This window comes from Lemur catta, chromosome 7, assembly GCF_020740605.2.
Source record: "Lemur catta isolate mLemCat1 chromosome 7, mLemCat1.pri, whole genome shotgun sequence".
Classification (NCBI taxonomy): Eukaryota; Metazoa; Chordata; class Mammalia; order Primates; family Lemuridae; genus Lemur; species Lemur catta.
Genome location: NC_059134.1, coordinates 100,994,913 through 101,013,374, shown reverse-complemented (window position 1 = coordinate 101,013,374; position 18,462 = coordinate 100,994,913). Strand labels below are relative to the sequence as shown.

The following is an 18,462-nucleotide window of genomic DNA, read 5'->3' as shown; positions in this document are numbered from 1 at the left end:
CAGTTTTCCCAGAACTATTAATATTTGTTGAAGAGACTGTTCTTTCCCTCATTGAATGGTCTTGGCACTCCAGTTGAAAATCAATTGACCATAGTTGTGAGGGTTTATTTCTGGGCTCTCAACTGTATTCCATAAATATATGTCTGTCCTTATGCAGTTTTGATTACTGTAGCTTTGTAGTAAGCTTTAAAATTAGGAAATATGAGTCCAACTTTATTCTTTTTCACAATTGTTTTAGATTTTTGGATTCCCCTGAAATTCCGTATGAATTTTAGGATGGCTCTTTCCATTTCTGCAAAAAAATAAAGTCATCTGAATTTTGATAGGGACTACATTGAATCTGCAGATTGCTTTGGCTAGTATTGTTATCTTAATTAATGATATTAAATTTCCCAATCCATGAACAGAGGATGTCTTACTCTTTAAGTCTTCTTTAATTTCTTTCAGCAATATTTTATAGTTCTCAGTGTGTAAGTTTTACCCTTCTTGGTTAAATTTAAGTATTTTATTCTTTTTGACACTATTGTAAGTAGAATCGTTTTCTTAATTTTCTTTTCAGATTGCTTATTCCCAGCCTATAGAAACGTAACTATTTTGTGTATTGATTTCTGTATCTTGCAACTTTGCTGAATTTATTTATTAGCTCTAACAGTTATTTTGTGTGGATTCTTTAGGGTTTTCTACCTATAAGATCACATCATCTACAAATAATTGAGATAGTTTTGCTTCTTCCTTTCAAATTTAGATACTTTTTTTATTGCCTAAGTGCTCTGGCTAGAACTTCAGTATTATGTTGAATAGAAGTGGTAAAAGTGAGCATCCTTATCTTAGGGGAAAAGCTTCCTTATCTTATGAAAAGCTTTAAGTCTTTCATCATTCAGTATGATGTTAACTGTGGGTTTTTTCACCTAAGGCTTTTATTATGTTGAGAAAGTTCCCTTCTATTCCTAGTTTTTTTTTTAAGTGTTTTTTTTTTTCATGAAAGGATGTTGTATTTGGCCAAATTCTATTCTGTATCAATTGAGATGATCATATGGAGTTTTTTTTCCTTCATTCTATTAATGTGAAGTATTATGTTGATTGGTTTTTGTATGTTGAACCACCTTTGGATTCTTGGGGCAAATCCCAGGAAGGTAAACAGTGCCAATCTTCTCATTTTTTTAAAGTAGAATTTCTAATAAAATGTTATTTGTTAACATTTAGGTCGGGCGTGGTGGTTCATGCCTGTAATCCTAGCACTCTGGGAGGCTGAGGGGGAAGGATTGGTCGAGGTCAGGAGTTCGAGACCAGCCTGAGCAAAAGTGAGACCCTGTGTCTACTAAAAATAGAAAGAAATTAGCTGGACAACTAAAAATATATAGAAAAAATTAGCCAGGCATGGTGGCACATGCCTGTAGTCCTGGCTACCCGGGAGGCTGAGGCAGGAGGATCACTTGAGCCCAGGAGTCTGAGGTTGTTGTGAGCTAGGCTGAAGCCATGGCACTCTAGCCTGGGCATCAGAGTGAGACTCTGTCTCCAAAAAAAAATTTAATGAATATATCATTCTTACATTTATTTATTTATTTGTTTGTTTGCTTGTTTGTTTGAGATAGGGTATTTATTTATGTATGTATGAATAAATGAGACACAAGGTCTCTCTCTGTTGCCCAGGCTACAGTGCAGGGGCATGTTTTATTTGAGACAGGGTCATTCATTTATTTATTTGAGACAAAGTCTTGCTCTGTTGCCCAGTCTAGAGTGCAAGGGCATGATCAGAGCTCATTGCAACCTCCCAACACCTAGACTCAAGCAGTTCTCCTACCTCAGCCTCCTGAGTAGCTGGGACTACAGGCACATGCCACCATGGCCAGCTAATTTTTCTATTTTTTGTATTATTTTATTTATTATTATTTTTAATTTTTTAATTTTTTTTTTTTTTTGAGACAGAGTCTCACTGTCTTGCCTGGGCTAGAGTGCCATGGTGTCAGCCTAGCTCACAGCAACCTCAAACTCCTGGGCTCAAGCAATCCTACTGCCTCAGCCTCCTGAGTAGCTGGGACTACAGGCATGCACCACCATGCCCAGCTAATTTTTGCTATTTTTAGTTGTTTGGCTAATTTCTTTCTATTTTTAGTAGAGACGGGGTCTTGCTCTTGCTCAAGCTGGTCTCGAACTCCTGAGCTCAAGCAATCCTCCAGCCTTGGCCACCCAGAGTGCTAGGATTACAGGCGTGAGCCACCGCACCTGGCCTCTATTTTTTGTAGACATGGAGTCTCATTATGTTAGTTCAGTCTGGTCTGTTTTAATTTGTATATGATAAATATTGACAGGTATAACCTACATAATCAAAAGTATTTGATTTTTTTAATTTTTTTTTCGTTAGAGACAGGGTCTCACTCTTGTTCAGGCTGGTCTTGAACTCCTGAGCTCAAGCCATCCTCCCACCTTGGCCTCCCAGAGGACTAGGATTATAGGCATGAGCCACCATGCTCAGCCCTATGATATTCAATAATTTTAAGAGTACAAAGAGGTTCTGAGATAAAAATTTTGAGAAACACTGCCTCAAAAGTATGTTGTCTCTAATTAGAAACTTATATGAATAATAAATATACTGAATATAAAATGCCTTGGAAAGTCCTACAAGATGCTACTTTAGCCAGCTTCCTGTACTGAGTGAAGGCAGAGAAGAAATGACCTGTGCGAAGGCGCTAACTGGTGCTTGGATAGCTTACCCTCCTACCTTTAAAATTACCTGATGCTGTTGCCATATCTGATTTTGAATTTATACACATTGGGTCCTGCATGAAGAAACCTCGTCTCTGGAAATGGGTAGGTAAAGGGTTTTAAACTCATTGCTTCCAAATGATAGCCTAAATAAAGTAGAAATATTAGAGAATTACTAAAAAACTAAAGATTGCTCCTTTATACAGGAAAGGGAGCCCGCCCAATCTGTAGCATTTCTTCATAAGTAAAATATCCAACACTCAGCCCTACTGCCTGTGTACCGGGCTCAGTTCTGCTATTAATCACCTGGGTCATTCTCCTACTTGCATAGGGAAAATACATGGTGTACTGGAATGATCTCGATGCTTCAAGTCAAAGACTAGAATTCAAGTTTTACCATTTATGACTTGTGCAAGTCACTTCTCTTCCATAAAACTAATGATACTAATATCTTCCCTAATGACTCATAGGATTTCTGTTAGAATGAAATGTTTTTCCCAAATATCCCTTGAATCTATTCTCTTCCCCCATCCCTACTTTCCCTGGAACCTCAGTGGATATGAAGAGGGCTCAAGTTAAATAATGAGACAATCAAAAGGATACAACAATAAGAGGCCAAGTAGGAGAACCTCTGCTATCAATTTTAGATGAAAATTAAGTGATTACCACAGCTCCCTGACACAGTCAATGTAGCAAATAAGGATATGCGCTGTTTCCCAGTGGTGCCAGGGAATGCCTTATTTTCCTTGCCTCTCCATTACCCTTCCTCTCCACCACTTGTGACACTGCCATGTGTCTCAAGAGTGCCTACTATACGCCTAGAACTTACTAGTTTTATTTTTTCTATCCTTGAATCTCTGCCCACTTAAAATCCTCCCTGTGGGGAATTGAGGAAATGGGAAAGATGGAAAAAGAAGGATGGCATGTTTCTTCTCCTCCAAGAGGGCATTTGGCATGTGCTCAGAAGTAAGAATCAAGCACGCTGTGATTTTCTAAGTCACTAGGGTTTTCCTGTGCCTCTCTTTATTTGTAAAGTAGAAATGATAAAGATAATAAACCCTGCACTCTGTCTCTTCACAAGGAACTTTAAATAATAAATAATTAGAGAAAGAGGCCCAGAGTTCCTAAGGATCAAAATGATCTATATACAACACAAATATTGATATTAGAGGCAACTGAGACAGACTTGACAGAACAGGCACAAAGTAAGGAGACTTTGAGTTTGAATCTCAGCTGCCACGTCCCTACTTAATTTCTCTGAGCCTTGGTTCTCCTACTTGCCCAATAACAACTATCAGCAACTTCTGTCACACCCTACTCCAAGTGCTTTACATATATTATTTCACTTAATCCTCACAACAAGCCTATGAGATAAGAAGTCTAAATGTAATAGATGAGGAAACTGAGGCACTGAGAGATGAAGTAACCTGCCCAGAGCTATGAATGTTGGAATTTGAATTCAAACTGAGGCAGGAGAGATCCAGACTTGATATTCTTAACCACTCTGCCAGTCTGCTTCCTGGAGTTATGAGGAAGAAAAAAGAAGATAATAAACATATTAATAAAATCATTTTGTTAGTAAAATATCATACATGCATAAAGGACTATTTTCATTATTCTTTCCTCCATATTATCCTGATGCCATTTCTACTCAGCAGGGAAAACTCTTATATAGTAGAGTCATAAGATCTATGTGCCCAAAGAATGGAATTTCCCACAATTTCCAAAGTTCAAGTCTGGGGCTGCCAGTAAAGAGATACCTCAGTGTCTGATCTTGGCTGCTTGGGATTAGAGAACAACAGGAAGTTGGAGCCAGAGCCCATGAAATTATTTAGGCTACAATTTCAGTCAAAAATGAAAAGAAATAGTTGGTGCCAACTGCAAAGTCCCAGAGGGGAAATACTGTTCATATCCTGAGAAAAAACTTACTGATGCCCCATGCTCAAGGCATGGCAGGAACCCAAGCTAGATTTGATGGAGTTTTGGTGCCAGATGACTTTTCTAAGTAGGCAGGGAGCCCACCTGGTGAGACTTAGGTTGCTTCCACAAAAACTTAACTCTCAATTATTCAGGGATTTTTCTTTTCTTTCTTTCTTTCTTTATTTTTTATTTTTTTTATTTTTTGAGACAGAGTCTCACTTTGTTGCCTGGGCTAGAGTGCCATGGGGTCAGCCTAGCTCACAGCAACCTCAAACTCCTGGGCTTAAGTGATCCTCCTGCCTCAGCCTCCCGAGTAGCTGGGACTACAGGCATGTGCCACCATGCCCAGCTAATTTTTTCTATATATTTTTAGATATCCATATAATTTCTTTCTATTTTTAGTAGAGACGGGGTCTCACTGTTGCTCAGGCTGGTCTCAAACTTCTGAGCTCAAACCATCCACCTGCCTCAGCCTCCCAAAGTGCTAGGATTACAGGTGTGAGGGATTTTTCTGAGACATAGTAACCTCCCTACAGAGGGCTGGGGGCAGCAGAGCAAAGGAAATGAAGAACATTTGCTGGAAATGACGATCCAGAGAGGAAACTTCACGTGCTGCACCATAGCTAGCTGTCTGAAAGAAGAAAAAACAACCTTCTTCTAGCTAGGGCCTATTCCCGTTAATTGCACTTCAGAAACAAACACCACACATTAATTACCTCATTTGAAAACAAAGATTAGACAGCATAATCCAAAACAACCACACGGTAGTAGTTTTTCAAATATTTCACAGGGTTATTTTCCACATTGAATACGGTAGCCATGGTGCCATTATGTTCCAACAACTACTATTAAGTTGATGGGATCTTGCATATGAAGGGTCAGACTCTCAACCCATTTTTAGGTGTCCACAAATCATGGCTTTAAAACAAAGGAAGAAATTACAGACAATATGGGATTGTACAAAAGACAAGATCTGGAACTGGAGGACCAAGGCTTGAGTCCTACTTCTGCCTCTATTAGTCATCAGACCCTGAGAAAATCACTTAGCCTCTTCATTTCTTAGTTTCTACATCTACAAATGGAGATTACACTCACCCCTGGAACTGTTGTGGTGATTAAATGAGAAAATCGTGTAAGTAGCCACTTCATAAACTCCAGAGTAAATATTAGCCGTTATAATAGATTTGAAGAGTTTTTCTTTTAATACTTCACTAGAAAAGCAAATTCAAGAGAGCAAAACTGATTAGCTTTAATCTCAATGCCAAATCTGACAAATCCCAACCAAGAACCTTTCCTTGAAAATATCTAAGAATTCAATTTAAATGACAGGTAGGGACTAACGTTAGAAAGAACATGATTTTTTAAGTCATGATTTTTAGTCATTTGTTTCAGATAAAGGAACATCTGGGTCAGTGCATAGAACCTGAAGCAGGGCTGAAGGCTATATAAGGATAATCATATTGACTACTGAGGTGAAAGGAGACAATAAGGAAGTATTGACACTAAATATATCTGGTGAGATTTGATAGGAAAATCCTCCACAATATTGAAGAATAAAAGAGCTTCCATAAACATTTATTCAAAATACATTTACTGAACAGATCGCACATGATAGGCTCTGTGACCACTAATGAATGTGAGCAACAAAATAGGGAAATCCCATTGATATTATGAATCCAAAGACAGTTTAGAAATGTAATTGAGGACAGATGACCACTTCTGCTTTCAAAAGTCCTTGGCTGGTCTTAGATGTCTGCCCACCTTTGCTGAAGTAGATTCAGACTCTCTGAAAGCCTCTATTTCCAATTATAGATTCACGGATGCCTATAGCTGGACATGCCTTTCATTTTAGAGGGGATGAGAGGGAAGTGACTTCACCAAAGAAGGCAATGACTTCCACAGGTCACATAATCCAGTATGGAACCAGGATTAGTGTCCCAGGATTGTGGATCCTTTGCTTCATGCATTTTCTATTACAACATATCACCCTGTGAGTTATTTTATTAAATTATAACCCTGGTCACTCTCATGCTTCTGGGTGACTCAGGCTAACTCATTATAGGTACAAAGATATCAAACCAAAATATAAGCTGTTCTGATTAAAGGTTCTTAGAATTGTAATTTTTGATATAAATGGTTACATTCACATTTGTTTGTCTTCAAGCTCTATTTTCAATTATCAGTTTTCTTACCTACAGGGTGATTAGGATGATTAATGAAATAATGCATGTATAATTGTTTATTATAGTATGTAGCAAAGAGGTTACCCAATAAAGAAGCCATTTTTTTAAAAAAAAGTATTAAGATATGAGATAGGAAGAGACTGACAACATAAGACCATCTAGGACACTTCCACACTTATTAATGTCATTCTGTTTTCTCATAGGTTTCTTCTTACTTTTTCTGGTAAGACACAACCTTTAAAATGTCATTGGCATTTGTGCAGGAATAGATATGACCTTGGAATTATGTCAGATTTGATTTTGTTTTGTTTGGGGGGAGGGGAGTAATTAAACCTAACAGAGTTAGGAAGACCCCTTGAAATGGAATCAAAAGGCCTTAGTAGACAACTCAATAAACCAGAAAGGAGTTTAAGTTAACCTAGGTTAACTTAGTTACTCATTGTTACTCTTTACACTTAAGTTACTTTTTTTTTTTGTTTTGCTTTTTTGAGATGGAGTCTTACTCTGTCACCTGGGCTAGAGTGCCATGGTGTCAGCCTAGCTCACAGCAACCTCAAACTCTTGAGTTCAAGCCATTCTCCTGCCTCAGCCTCCCACATAGCTGGGACTACAGGCATGCGCCACCATGCCTGGCCAATTTTTCTATTTTTAGTAGAGACTGGGTCTCCCTCTTGCTCACTCTGGTCTTGAACTCCTGAGCTTAAGGGATCCTCCCACCTCGGCCTCCCACAGTGCTAGGATTACAGGCATGAGCCACTGAGCCTGGCCTTAAGTTACTCTTAAATTACTCTTTGCACCTAAGTGCATCTTCCACTTCCACCTTAACAAATGTAAAAGCTAATGAAAAACTACCTTTGGCCAATAGGTCCAGGATTATGCTTTTTCTAAAAAAAAAAAAAGTGTATATGTATTTAAGGGTTACATGTATTTAAGGGTTACATGTACAGTTTTGTTGCATGGATATATTGTATAGAAGGACTGTGCTGCTCATTCTGGAAATGCAATGGTTTCTCATCTCACCACCCTGTCCAGTAGTTGTGGCTTGTTAGCATGAAGATCAACTTGTCTATTAGCATTCATATCACATTGAATTTACTGCAGCACTCTCCTACCAACCCCAGAAACCCAAAGAGCATTTGGATGTAAAAGTGTAGGCACTGATGGACATTTTATTTTTTAGTTACACCATTGGGCGAACTGCCCTGAAGCAGTACATGTAGAGAAAAAGATTAAAAATGAAAAAAAAATGGTAAAAAGGAATTTGAGGAGGAAAAATTAAAAGAAGCAGCATCAGTAGTTTCAGAAGGGCAAATGGTAGAGAGAATATCCTTAGCTAGAGAGAAAAGAAGCATCTTTTACAATTTTGAGCTGTAAACTCTAAGTCTCTGATGTACATATCTTACAGGTCTAAGTAGCCATAAGAAAGATATAGGAAAGTGTGAAAAGAAAACTTCCAAAAGATACAGCTTTGCTCTTGGTATAAAAGAATGGCAGATTGTGAAGAAATTAAGTTAATAAGAAAAGAAGGCCAACACAGTGGCTCACACCTGTAATCCAAGCACTTTGGGAGGCCAAGGCTGGAGGATTATTTGAGACCAGGAGTTCAAGACCAGCCTGGACAACATATCAAGACCCTCATCTCCACACACACACACACACACACACACACACACACACACACACACACACACTATATATATATATATATATATATATATACACACACATACATATATGTATATGTGTGTGTGTATATATATAGCTGGGTGTGGTGGTATGCACCTATAGTCCCAGCTACCTGGGAGACTAAGGTGGGAGAATCACTTGAGACTGGAAGGTAGAGGTGAGCTCTGATCCGGCCACTATACTCCAGCCTGAGTGACAGAGGAAGACTCTGTCTCTCAAGCAAAATAAGAGAGAAAGAAAAGAAAATGACTTTTTATATAAGGAGAACAAATTTCACTTAGGAAATCTGAAATATTTTGCTAACATTAATCCAATTCTGGTGAGATACAGGGGAGACAAAAATTGTACTCAGAACAGTATGGAGGTTCCTCAAAAAAACTAAAAATAGACCTACCATATGACAAGCAATCCCACTGCTGCACATATATTGTAATGAGGGGAAATCAGTATATTGAAAAGATATCTGCACTCCCATGTTTATTGTAGCATTATTCACAATAGCCAAGATTTGAAATCAACCTAAGTGTCCATCAATGGATAATGGATAAAGAAATTGTGGTACATATACACAATGAAATATATAGCCACAAAAAAGAACAAAATCCTGCCATTTGCAATAACATGGATGGAAGTGGAGAACGTTACGTTAAGTGAAATAAGCTAAGCAGAGAAAGACAAATCTCTTGTGTCACTCATATGTGGGAGCTAAATATTAAAAAAAAAAGATCTCATAGAGACAGATTGTAGAATGATGGTTACCAGAGGCTGGGAAGGGCAGAAGGGAGGAGGAGGATAAAGTGGTGATGGTTAATGGGTACAAAAATATAGTTAGATAGAATGAATAATATTTGATAGCACAACAAAGTGACTATAATCAACAATAAGTTACTTTAAAATAACTAAAAGAGTGGAATTGGAATGTTTCTAACACAAAGAAATTATAAATGCCTGAGGTGATAGATATCCAATTACTCTGACGTGATTAATTTACATTGTGTGCCTGTATCAAAATATCAAATGTACCCTAAAAAGATATAAAACTATTATGTACCCATAACAATTAAAAAGAAAAAGAAAAAAATTGTAATCACTAGGTTTATAAAAAGATATACCTGCCACAAGGAGATAATCTGATTTGGCCAAGGTCACATAATAAGGGCCAGACTAAAACTCAGATATATTGCCACAGCAAGGTAGTCCAGCTAAATGAAGGGTGTCAAGAATGTGGTTACTTCACAAACTAGCCTAGACTCAATAATAGCCTCAGTTCTTTATATTTTACCACCTGAGCATAGCTCTAAAATAACAGAATTGGGCTAATTATTGCTAAGAAACAGAAAGCTCTGCACTTTGAAAGGCCATCAGACCATAGGAATCTGGGATGTTGACTAGGCCTTAGCAGAAAAACAAAAAGGAAAAAAATCTTGTATTTATAAAGCAACTTCAGTTTATACAATGCTTTCATATCTGCTATCTTAAACAAACCAAAAACTTCTCTGAAATAGGCACAGCAGATCCAGCTAACTTACACTTCATACTAACTACTCTCCTAATTTTTACCTGATTTGATCCTCTCAATCTTGTGTTCAGTCAGTGTTCATTCATTCAGTTCACAAATACTTGCATTCCTGATGTGTGCCAGAAACTAAGTGCTAAAGTGGAGAACAATAAGAACTTGGTCTTGCCTGCACAGAGCTTACAAATAGTTTTAAGTGTGGTGACTGTTACAAAAAAATATAGGGTGGTAAGGGAACATGTTAAAGAGAAACCTAACCTAGACTGGAGTCAGGGAAACCCACTCTAAGTAAGTGACTGATTTCTGAAGGATGAGCACAAATGGAGAGTGAGCATAGGGTCTGGGGTGGGTATAGAAAACAGCAGGTGCAACAGTCCTCAGTTGAGAAAAAGCATGGCACTTTTAAAAGAGAGAAGTATAGTAACCTGGAACACAGTGGGCAAGAAAGACAATGCTATGAGATTATACAGATGAGTGAGTCAGCACACATCTGATGCCCTACTGTGCATCAGGCAGTGTTCTGGGCACTAATACAAGAGAGACACAATTCCTTGTCTTTAAGAGTTTACACTTCAGGAGGTGTGGAGAGCAACACTAGACATATAAATAAATGTAATTTCAGGCACACTACGTAGTACGAAGAAAATGCAATAGGGTTTTATCTTAGAGAATGACCAGGAGGCTGCTTTAGCTAGCATGGCCAGTGAAGGCTTTTCAGAAGAGATCACAACTGAGTTGAGGCCTTAATGAAAAGGAAACAATCATGCAAAGATCAGGGGGAAAAGCATCCCGAACAGGGAAAAAAACAATCACAGATGCCCTTTGATGGGTAGTTTAATGGACAGAAACGTCAATGTGATTAGAACGCTGAGAATGAAGACAGAGAGGAGGCAGATGAAGTCAGAGTGTTAGGTATGGGCCAGACCATGTAAGGCTTGTAGGCCATTGTAAAGAGTCCAGATTTTATGCTAGGGGCTTTATAAAGAGGAAAGAAATGATTTGATGTATGTTTTAGAAATATCTAAATATCTGCCAGCCAAGAAGAAGATGAACTGTAAGAGGACAAGAGCAGAAGCAGGGAGACAAATTAGGAAGCTTTTGTAGTAGTCCAAGAGAAAGAAGCTCCGATTTGGACTCGGAGTTTTAGTAGTTATTGAATAGTTTGAGGTATATTTTAGACTAACTAATGGACTATATGTGGGAATCAAGGATGGCTCTTAGGTTTTTGACCTTTGCAATTAGGTAGACAATGGTACGTACCCTTTACTGAGGTGAGGAAGGATTCTAGAGAAAGATTTGTGGGGAGAGGGCAGGAGGAATAAACAGTTCTGTTTTGGTTAAGTCTGAGAGGCCTATGAGACATCCAAGTGGATGCAGTCTCCTACTGTGCAAGGGATGGAAATGAGGACGGAAATACACATTTGAGTCATCAGTATTTAGATGGTATGTGGAGCTACAGGAATGGATGAGATCATCTAGGAAGAAAAGTATAGGGAAGGGATGAGGCCTTTTCTTATAAACCAGGTTATGGATTATGGAGTCTATCCTAAGAACAATCAGAAGGCACTGTAGGGTATAACAAAAAGATGACATGACCAGATGGCTGTGACTTAAAAAAAAAAATCCCTCTGGCTGTAATGTGGGAAACAACCCAGAACAGGAGCAGATGAAAGGAGACCAACTAGGAGACTCCTGTGGTTCCAGGCAGAAGCTAACAGTAGTAGTAGCCCGGCCTACAGTGAAAACAGTGGAGATGAAGAGAAGGGGACTGATTAGGAAGATGCCTAAGAAGATGCCTAGTAACAATTTTGTGACGTGATGGGGTGGGAGAGAGAGAACAGTCAAGGATGACTCCCCAATGCTTGGGCAACTAACTGAAGAGATAAAAGTGCCACTTTCTGAAAAAAAAGCAGCCTTGGTAAGTAAATTTTTGAGGGAAAGATTTTGAGTCTGTATTTGGAAATGCCCAAGTTTGAGGTGCCATGAGACATCCGGAGAGATTTGGTGGACTGTTGGGTATTGTGACAGGCTTACTGCCTGCAGAGGCACAGATGAAGGAACTAGAGCTCTGAAAATAAAAGCTGCTCAGCAAAGTATACTTGTTTGCATCTTTCTATCCACTTCTCCAGATGCCAAGACTCAGTCCAGGACCCGGGGAGCTGAACTGAGATCTGATTGAGTGCCATGACTCAAATATTTACTTCCCAGGTGAAATCGGGCATTTGAAAGCCAGAAACTCATTCAAATCATTAAGGCATGATGTGACAGGACATGTTTCAATGCAAGCAGTCTCGCTTTCGCGGCAACTGCTAAGCCTGGGTGAGAGGGTGTTACAGAGCAGAAGGAAGACTGTAGTTACTGCGGAAGTTTTTGCTAAGGGTGGGGTGAGCGGAGCTGGGTGGGGGCTGGGAGGGAGCACGGTCCCTGGGGTCGGCCCCGGGGTCCCGGGCTCTCGCGCTGCCCGAGGGCCCAGCCGCCGCCGGCCTCCCTCGCCCCTTCCCGCCTGGGCGCTGCAGCGGCGCGGGGAGGACCTCGGTGTACTGGGCGTCCCAGGGGCCTGGGGCTGAGCAGGCGACCTTCGGGGGAGGGGGGAATACACTGCAGCTGCCGAGCGGTGGGGCCCGGGCCAGAAACTTCCCTCAGAGATAAAAGAAACCCAAAGCTACCCTGGCGTGGGCACCGGGCTGCTGTGTGCCGTTACCTCAGCCCCAAGGAGCTCCCAGGCTCTGTCTCACACTGACTAGGGGTCCGCGTCTCAGAAAAGTGGCCACGGCCGGAATACCCACTAAGAAATGCTCTCTTAAAACGGCGGCTGCCGACCTCAAAAAGCCGGCTTTGAGCACTCGCTCGCTCACCCGCGACCTCCAGGATCTTGCCGCGCACCCGCCAGGCCTTCTGCGCACGCGCAGCCGCGCTCCCCACCCAATCTCGTCCCCGCCGGGCGCGCGCGCCGCTGAGCTGGTGCCCGGAAGATACGGGCGCTGGACACTGGACGCGAGAGCTGGGGCTGGCGTGCGGTCCCGCCCGCCGGGGCTCGGACGCTTGTCTGTAGCTCAGCGACTTATCCACCGATTGTTTGTTTTTTGAGACACAGTCTCTCTCTGTCACCCGGGCTAGAGTGCCGTGGTGTCAGCCTAGCTCACAGCAACCTCACACTCCTGGGCTCAAGCAATCCTCCTGCCTCAGCCTCCCGGAGTATCTGGGACTACAGGCATGCACCACCATGCCCGGCTAATTTTTCTATATATATATATTTTTAGCTGTCCATATAATTTCTTTCTATTTTTAGTAGAGACGAAGTCTCGCTCTTGCTCAGGCTGGTCTCGAACTCCTGACTTTGAGCGATCCACCCGCCTCAGCCTCCCAGAGTGCTAGGATTACAGGCGTGAGCCACCGTGCCTGGCCTCACAATGTCTTATAAATGGAGTCATATGGTACGTGACCTTTTGGAATTAGGTTCTTTCTGTTAGCGTAATGCATTTAGATTCATCCATGTTGTTTGTATATCAATAGTTCATTCCTTTTTATTGCTGAGTAGTGTTCTGTTATATGGATATGCCATCATTTGTTTATCCATTTACCTACTGATGGACATTTGGGTTGTTTCCAATTTTGGAAATTTTGAATAGAGCTTCTATAAACATTCACTTATAGGTTGTGTAAATTTAAGTCTTCATATTTCTAAAGTAGATATCTAGAAGTAGGATTGCTGGATTATAGGTGTGTGTTTAACTTTATAAGAAACTACAAAAATGTTTTCTAGAGTAACTGTACATTTTACATTCCCACCAACTCTGCGTCCTTGCCAACACTTGGTATTTTCAGTTTAAAAAATGTGTGTCATTCCAGGCCAGGCCTGGTGGCTCATGCCTGTAATTCCAGCACTTTGGGAAGCTGAAGCAGGAGGATCACTTAAGGCCAGGAGTTTAAGACCAGCCTGGGCAACATAGTGAGGCCCCATCTCTACAAAAAAATTCTTACAAATTAAAAAAAAGTTTGATGTTTCAATAGATTAGATGTGTAATGGTATCTATTTGTACATTTAATTTGCATTTCCCTAATGACTAAAGATTTTTTTTCAAGAGATAGAGTCTTGCTCTGTCACTCATGCTAGAGTAGAGTGCAGTGGTGCAATCAGAGCTCACTGCAGCCCCCAACTCCTGAGCTCCAGCAATCCTCCTGTCTCAGCCTCCCAAGTAGCTGGGACCAGAGGCACGTACCACCATGCCCAGCTAATTTTTTTTATTTTTTATAGAGATGGGGTCTCACTGTATTGCTCAGGCTGGTCTTGAACTCCTGGCCTCAAACAATCCTCCTGCCTCAGCCTCCCAGAGCACTGGGGTTACAGATCTGAGCCACTATGCCTCGCCTTTGAGCACCTTTTCACACGCCCTTCGGATTCTTGAGGATTAATAAACCTATATCCCAATTCAGAAATAATTTACAGTGTTAAGACTTAGCTTGACATACTGAGTGAACACTTTACAGCTGACAACTGAATTCAAAGCACATATACCAGATCTGTCAAGCCAGCAAGCACATGGCAAGAGGCTCCTGGCTGCTCAGCACTGTCTTCTCTCTTCCAGGTTTTATGTAAAGGAAAGCATTTAAAAAAAATTTTTTTTTCCAGCAGTGCTATCCTTCCGGAAGGGAAAGCATTTTGTACCTTTGCCTTTGGGATGAGCACCCTGTTGGACTCTTCACCATTCTCGCAGGGTGTGTGTGTGTGTGTGTGTGTGTGCGTGCGTGCGTGTGTGTGTGTGTGTGTGTGTGTGTGTTTTCTGGACCTCCTATTTAACATTCTCCCTTCCTTCTTTCATTGGCTAAATAAATATTTATTGAAATCTCAACTGCAAGCTAGTCTGTGCACTGGGCCCTAGGGACACACAGTTGAAGGGGAGGCCTATTCACTAGATTTCACATTCTAACAAGGGGATTAACATGAAGCAGATTTTAAAATACAGTTCAGTAATGGCACTGATGCACCTGTGTTTCAGGCCTTGGGACTTAGAGGATGATACTCAATCAGCCTGGAGGGGTCCAGAGGGCTTCCTGGAGGAGAAAACACCTGCACTGGATCCTGAAGGATGGGTAAGAGGCAAGAGGGGACATACAAGGCAGAAGGGACAGCAGGAGCAAAGGCCTGGCGATAAGAAATAGATGCTCTATGTAAGTTCAGTGTCACTCACATATAAGAAATGAAGGTGTGGAGTGGCAGGAGATGGGGTTGCTGAGGGAGGTAGGGGCTAGATCATGAAGAAGCTTGTGCTGAGCCACTTGAATGTATCCCCAAAGCAATAAGGTGTTTTTAAAAGTTAGATTTGGGTTTCAGAAAAATGTTCCTGGAACCCACCGCTTCCCTATCCCCGTCCCTTCGTTTTCTGCCTATTGATTCTTACTCATCCTTCAAGGTCCAGTTCAATGCCACTTCCTCTAGGAAGCCCTCTCTATTTCCCCCTAGCCAGACAGAGCAGCTTCTTCCTGGGGCTTTCTTTGCTTTGCCTGTACTTATTGGTCAGTCTGCCTGGAGGGCAGGACTAAGGTTTACCCCACTTTGGGTTCCTTGTGGGGCTCAACAGGGGTCTAGCACAGAAGGTGCTAATAAATATTTGATGAATGTAAATAAATTTGCAAATAAATGAAGTTTACTGGGCATCCTAGTCATGGAGTTCTGTCCAATTATACCAGTGCTAGTTCTCAAACGTGAATGCATATCAGAATCACCTAGAGAGTGTGTGGATTGCTGGACCCAGCCCCCAGGTTTCTGATTCAGTAGATCTGGGGCGGGGCTGATAATTTGCATGTTAAGTTCCCAGGGGAGGCTGCTCCTGCTGGTGAGGACCAGCTCAGATAACCTTTGGATGAAGCATTTCCGATGTGTGGTTGTGCTAACGGTTTAGGTAATCTAGCTTTCTCAGGACCAAGCCCTGGGCAGGGGACTGTCAAGGGGCCATCATTGCTGTGCTTTTTCACAACCATCTGACCGCCTGACCCTTCAGGGGGTTTCCTTGGTCTTGACTATTGTCCCACCCCCTTTGAGCTGGAGCTGGGGCTTACTTCCCAGAAGGGTTTCTCAGAGGGGCCCTGGTCACATGGGTTCCATAACTGGCTTCACTCCCACTGAGCAGTTCAGCCTGCGAGCCCCAGAGGACAGAACAAACCCTGTCCTCTGAAGAAGGTTAACGTAGGGAGGAAGAGTAAAGTGTTGGGGGCAGGGGTCCTCTCCAACCCCCACAGCTCTTGGGGCAATGCCCTGCAGAACCAGATCTTGTCTTCTTTAAGAGCTGCTGCTCCCTGGGCCTGTGCGGCTCCCCAGTCTCCTCCAGGCTGAGAGAAGGAGCCACTTAATCAACAGCTCCACTTCCTGCAGCACCTGGGACTCCCCCTCCCCGCACCCTCCCCACCTCCCTTTGGGCTTCCCAGGCCAATTAACCACCAGGCCAATTACCCACCAGGCCCTCAGCTCAGCTGGCAGGCCAGAGACTCATCTGGCAGGGCGCAGGGAGTAGAACTGACCCGGCTCAGAGAGGCAGCCCGGGGGTGGGGGCAGGGGGTGTCTTCTAAGGGAGGATACTGTAATTCAGGAGGTCACTTCATCACTCCTTCTTTGTGCATTGGATGTCTGGGTCACAGTAAGGCCATAGAACCTCAGATGTGAGCCTTGTAGAGCTTACAGAGGTGGTGGGTGGGATAGATTTTTTTAAAGAGGCCTCCGAATCCATCCAGGCTCAGCCCAGACTTTGAAGGTCTTTGAGCATTGTTTTATTAAAATAGTAGTGGGAACTGATTCCTGCCGGTGCTGGCTGTCATAGGACATAAGCAGAGAACCCCAGGAAGGAGGGGAAACTCCCAAGAAGGAGGTGACCCACTGACCCGGTAACCCCTTCCCCACCTGGAGAGACCCCTTCAGAAGAGTACTCCTGGGAGAAGTTTTGTGTTTGGACCTAACTGAAAAGACTGGGCCTCTGGAGGCTCAAGTGTGCTCAGGAATCCTCCATGGAGTCTGTTCTAGACACTGGGCGCAGGCCACCCCCAGGGAGTCCGTCAGGAGTCTGGGCATGACTGAGAGATCTTTTGTCATAGGCTATTTTTACCCTGATTGGAGTCTCTTCCCTGTCCCCTAACACAAGCTCAAGAAAGGGAGAAAAGCTTGCAAGAGCCTGGACATGCTGTTGGATATAGTAGACCCAGGACTGGCCTCTCTAGGGAGATTTCAACATTCACTGGCTTAGAAAAACAAGGGGCTGTAGACCTTTTAAGATGGAATGTATTTCTGCATGAACACACACAGACACTCAGTCCCCAAGGAATAGTCTCCTTTCTGCAGGTTGGGAATGCCCCCAGAGGCACTGAACCACTAATCCAAAAGGAAAGATCTTAGATTCCTTCCTGCCTCAGGTCCCATGTCAGACCTGAGATCTCTTCCCTTTCCTCCAGCCTTCCCTGAGCACAGGCTCTGATCTGTCCATGGTTCTGATTGTTAATGGATTTCACTTGGAGGCAAGGGATGGGTTATTTCATACATTCAGACTAACTAATGTTTAGTGAGCACTTACTATGTGCCATGGACCATGATCTACTCCTTACATGCAGCTCCTTTTTACTGAAGTGTATCAGACGTAACAGAAAAGAGCACACATCATAAATGTATAGCTCAATGAATTTTCATACAACACACATGCTCATGCAAACACCACAAAGATCAAGAAACAGAACATTATAAATATCAGCATCCCAGAAAGGCCCTCTTGTACCCTTCCAGGGGCTGTCCCCCTACTGTAACCACCATCTTGACTTTTTAACCCTATAGATTATTTTTTTCTATTTTGAACTCTATATAAATGGATCATAAAAGTTGTCTCCTCTTTTGTGTCTAGCTTCTATAGGTCATTGTGGTGCTTGCGAAGTTTATTCACATTATTCCAGATAGTTATAATTTGTTCATTCTCATTGGTCCATAGCATTAACTTGTATAAAATATTCCACAATTTATTCATTCTAAAGTTGATGGGCATTTGGGTTGTTTCCAGTTTTCTACCATTATGAATATTGCTGATGTGAACATTCTTGTTCATGTCTTTCGGTGAATATATGTTTTTCTATTGCATTTATCTACCTTATATGAATATGTATACACACATACATATACGTGGGGTGGATTGTAGGTGGGTACCTTTTTTAATCCCCATATTTCAGATGAGAAAACTGAGTCTCAAAGAAGTTGGACCAGGAAATAGTAGAGCTGGGTCTTGAACCCTATCCTGTCTGGCACTGGATCCTAAGCTCTCTAACCACTATGCTCTGCTGCCTCCCAAAACATGGGCTGTTTTAAAGTTTTCATTGTGTACCAAACTGGTGCTGTGATTGAGGAAGACGAGAAGATAGGAAGACACAGCCACACAAGGAGAATGATAGATGCTGGTGAGAGGCACAGGGAAGGTGTGGTGAGGGAGG

General features: G+C 42.0%; 1 protein-coding gene across 16 annotated transcripts in view; it reads right to left on the bottom strand.

Moving 5' to 3' along the window:
* The window catches only part of LOC123641401 (glycoprotein hormone alpha-2), a 34,786-nt gene extending 21,861 nt beyond the window's left edge, over positions 1-12,925 (bottom strand). For 5 of the 16 annotated variants that reach the window (XR_006736289.1, XM_045556090.1, XM_045556096.1 and 2 more), the window contains exons 1-2: positions 12,864-12,906; positions 2,732-2,849 (exon numbers count right to left, since the gene is read on the bottom strand). Coding sequence is in view for 7 of the 16 variants with exons in the window: in XM_045556090.1 (XP_045412046.1) it covers positions 2,732-2,832 (101 nt within the window). In the remaining 9 variants the exon portion in view is untranslated. Of the gene's footprint in view, positions 1-2,731; positions 2,850-5,718; positions 5,835-7,658; positions 7,691-12,709; positions 12,793-12,828 lie in introns of those variants that run through there. The other 11 variants (XM_045556108.1, XM_045556099.1, XM_045556107.1 and 8 more) reach the window with 8 other exon arrangements.
* Positions 12,926-18,462: the final 5,537 nt, after the last annotated feature.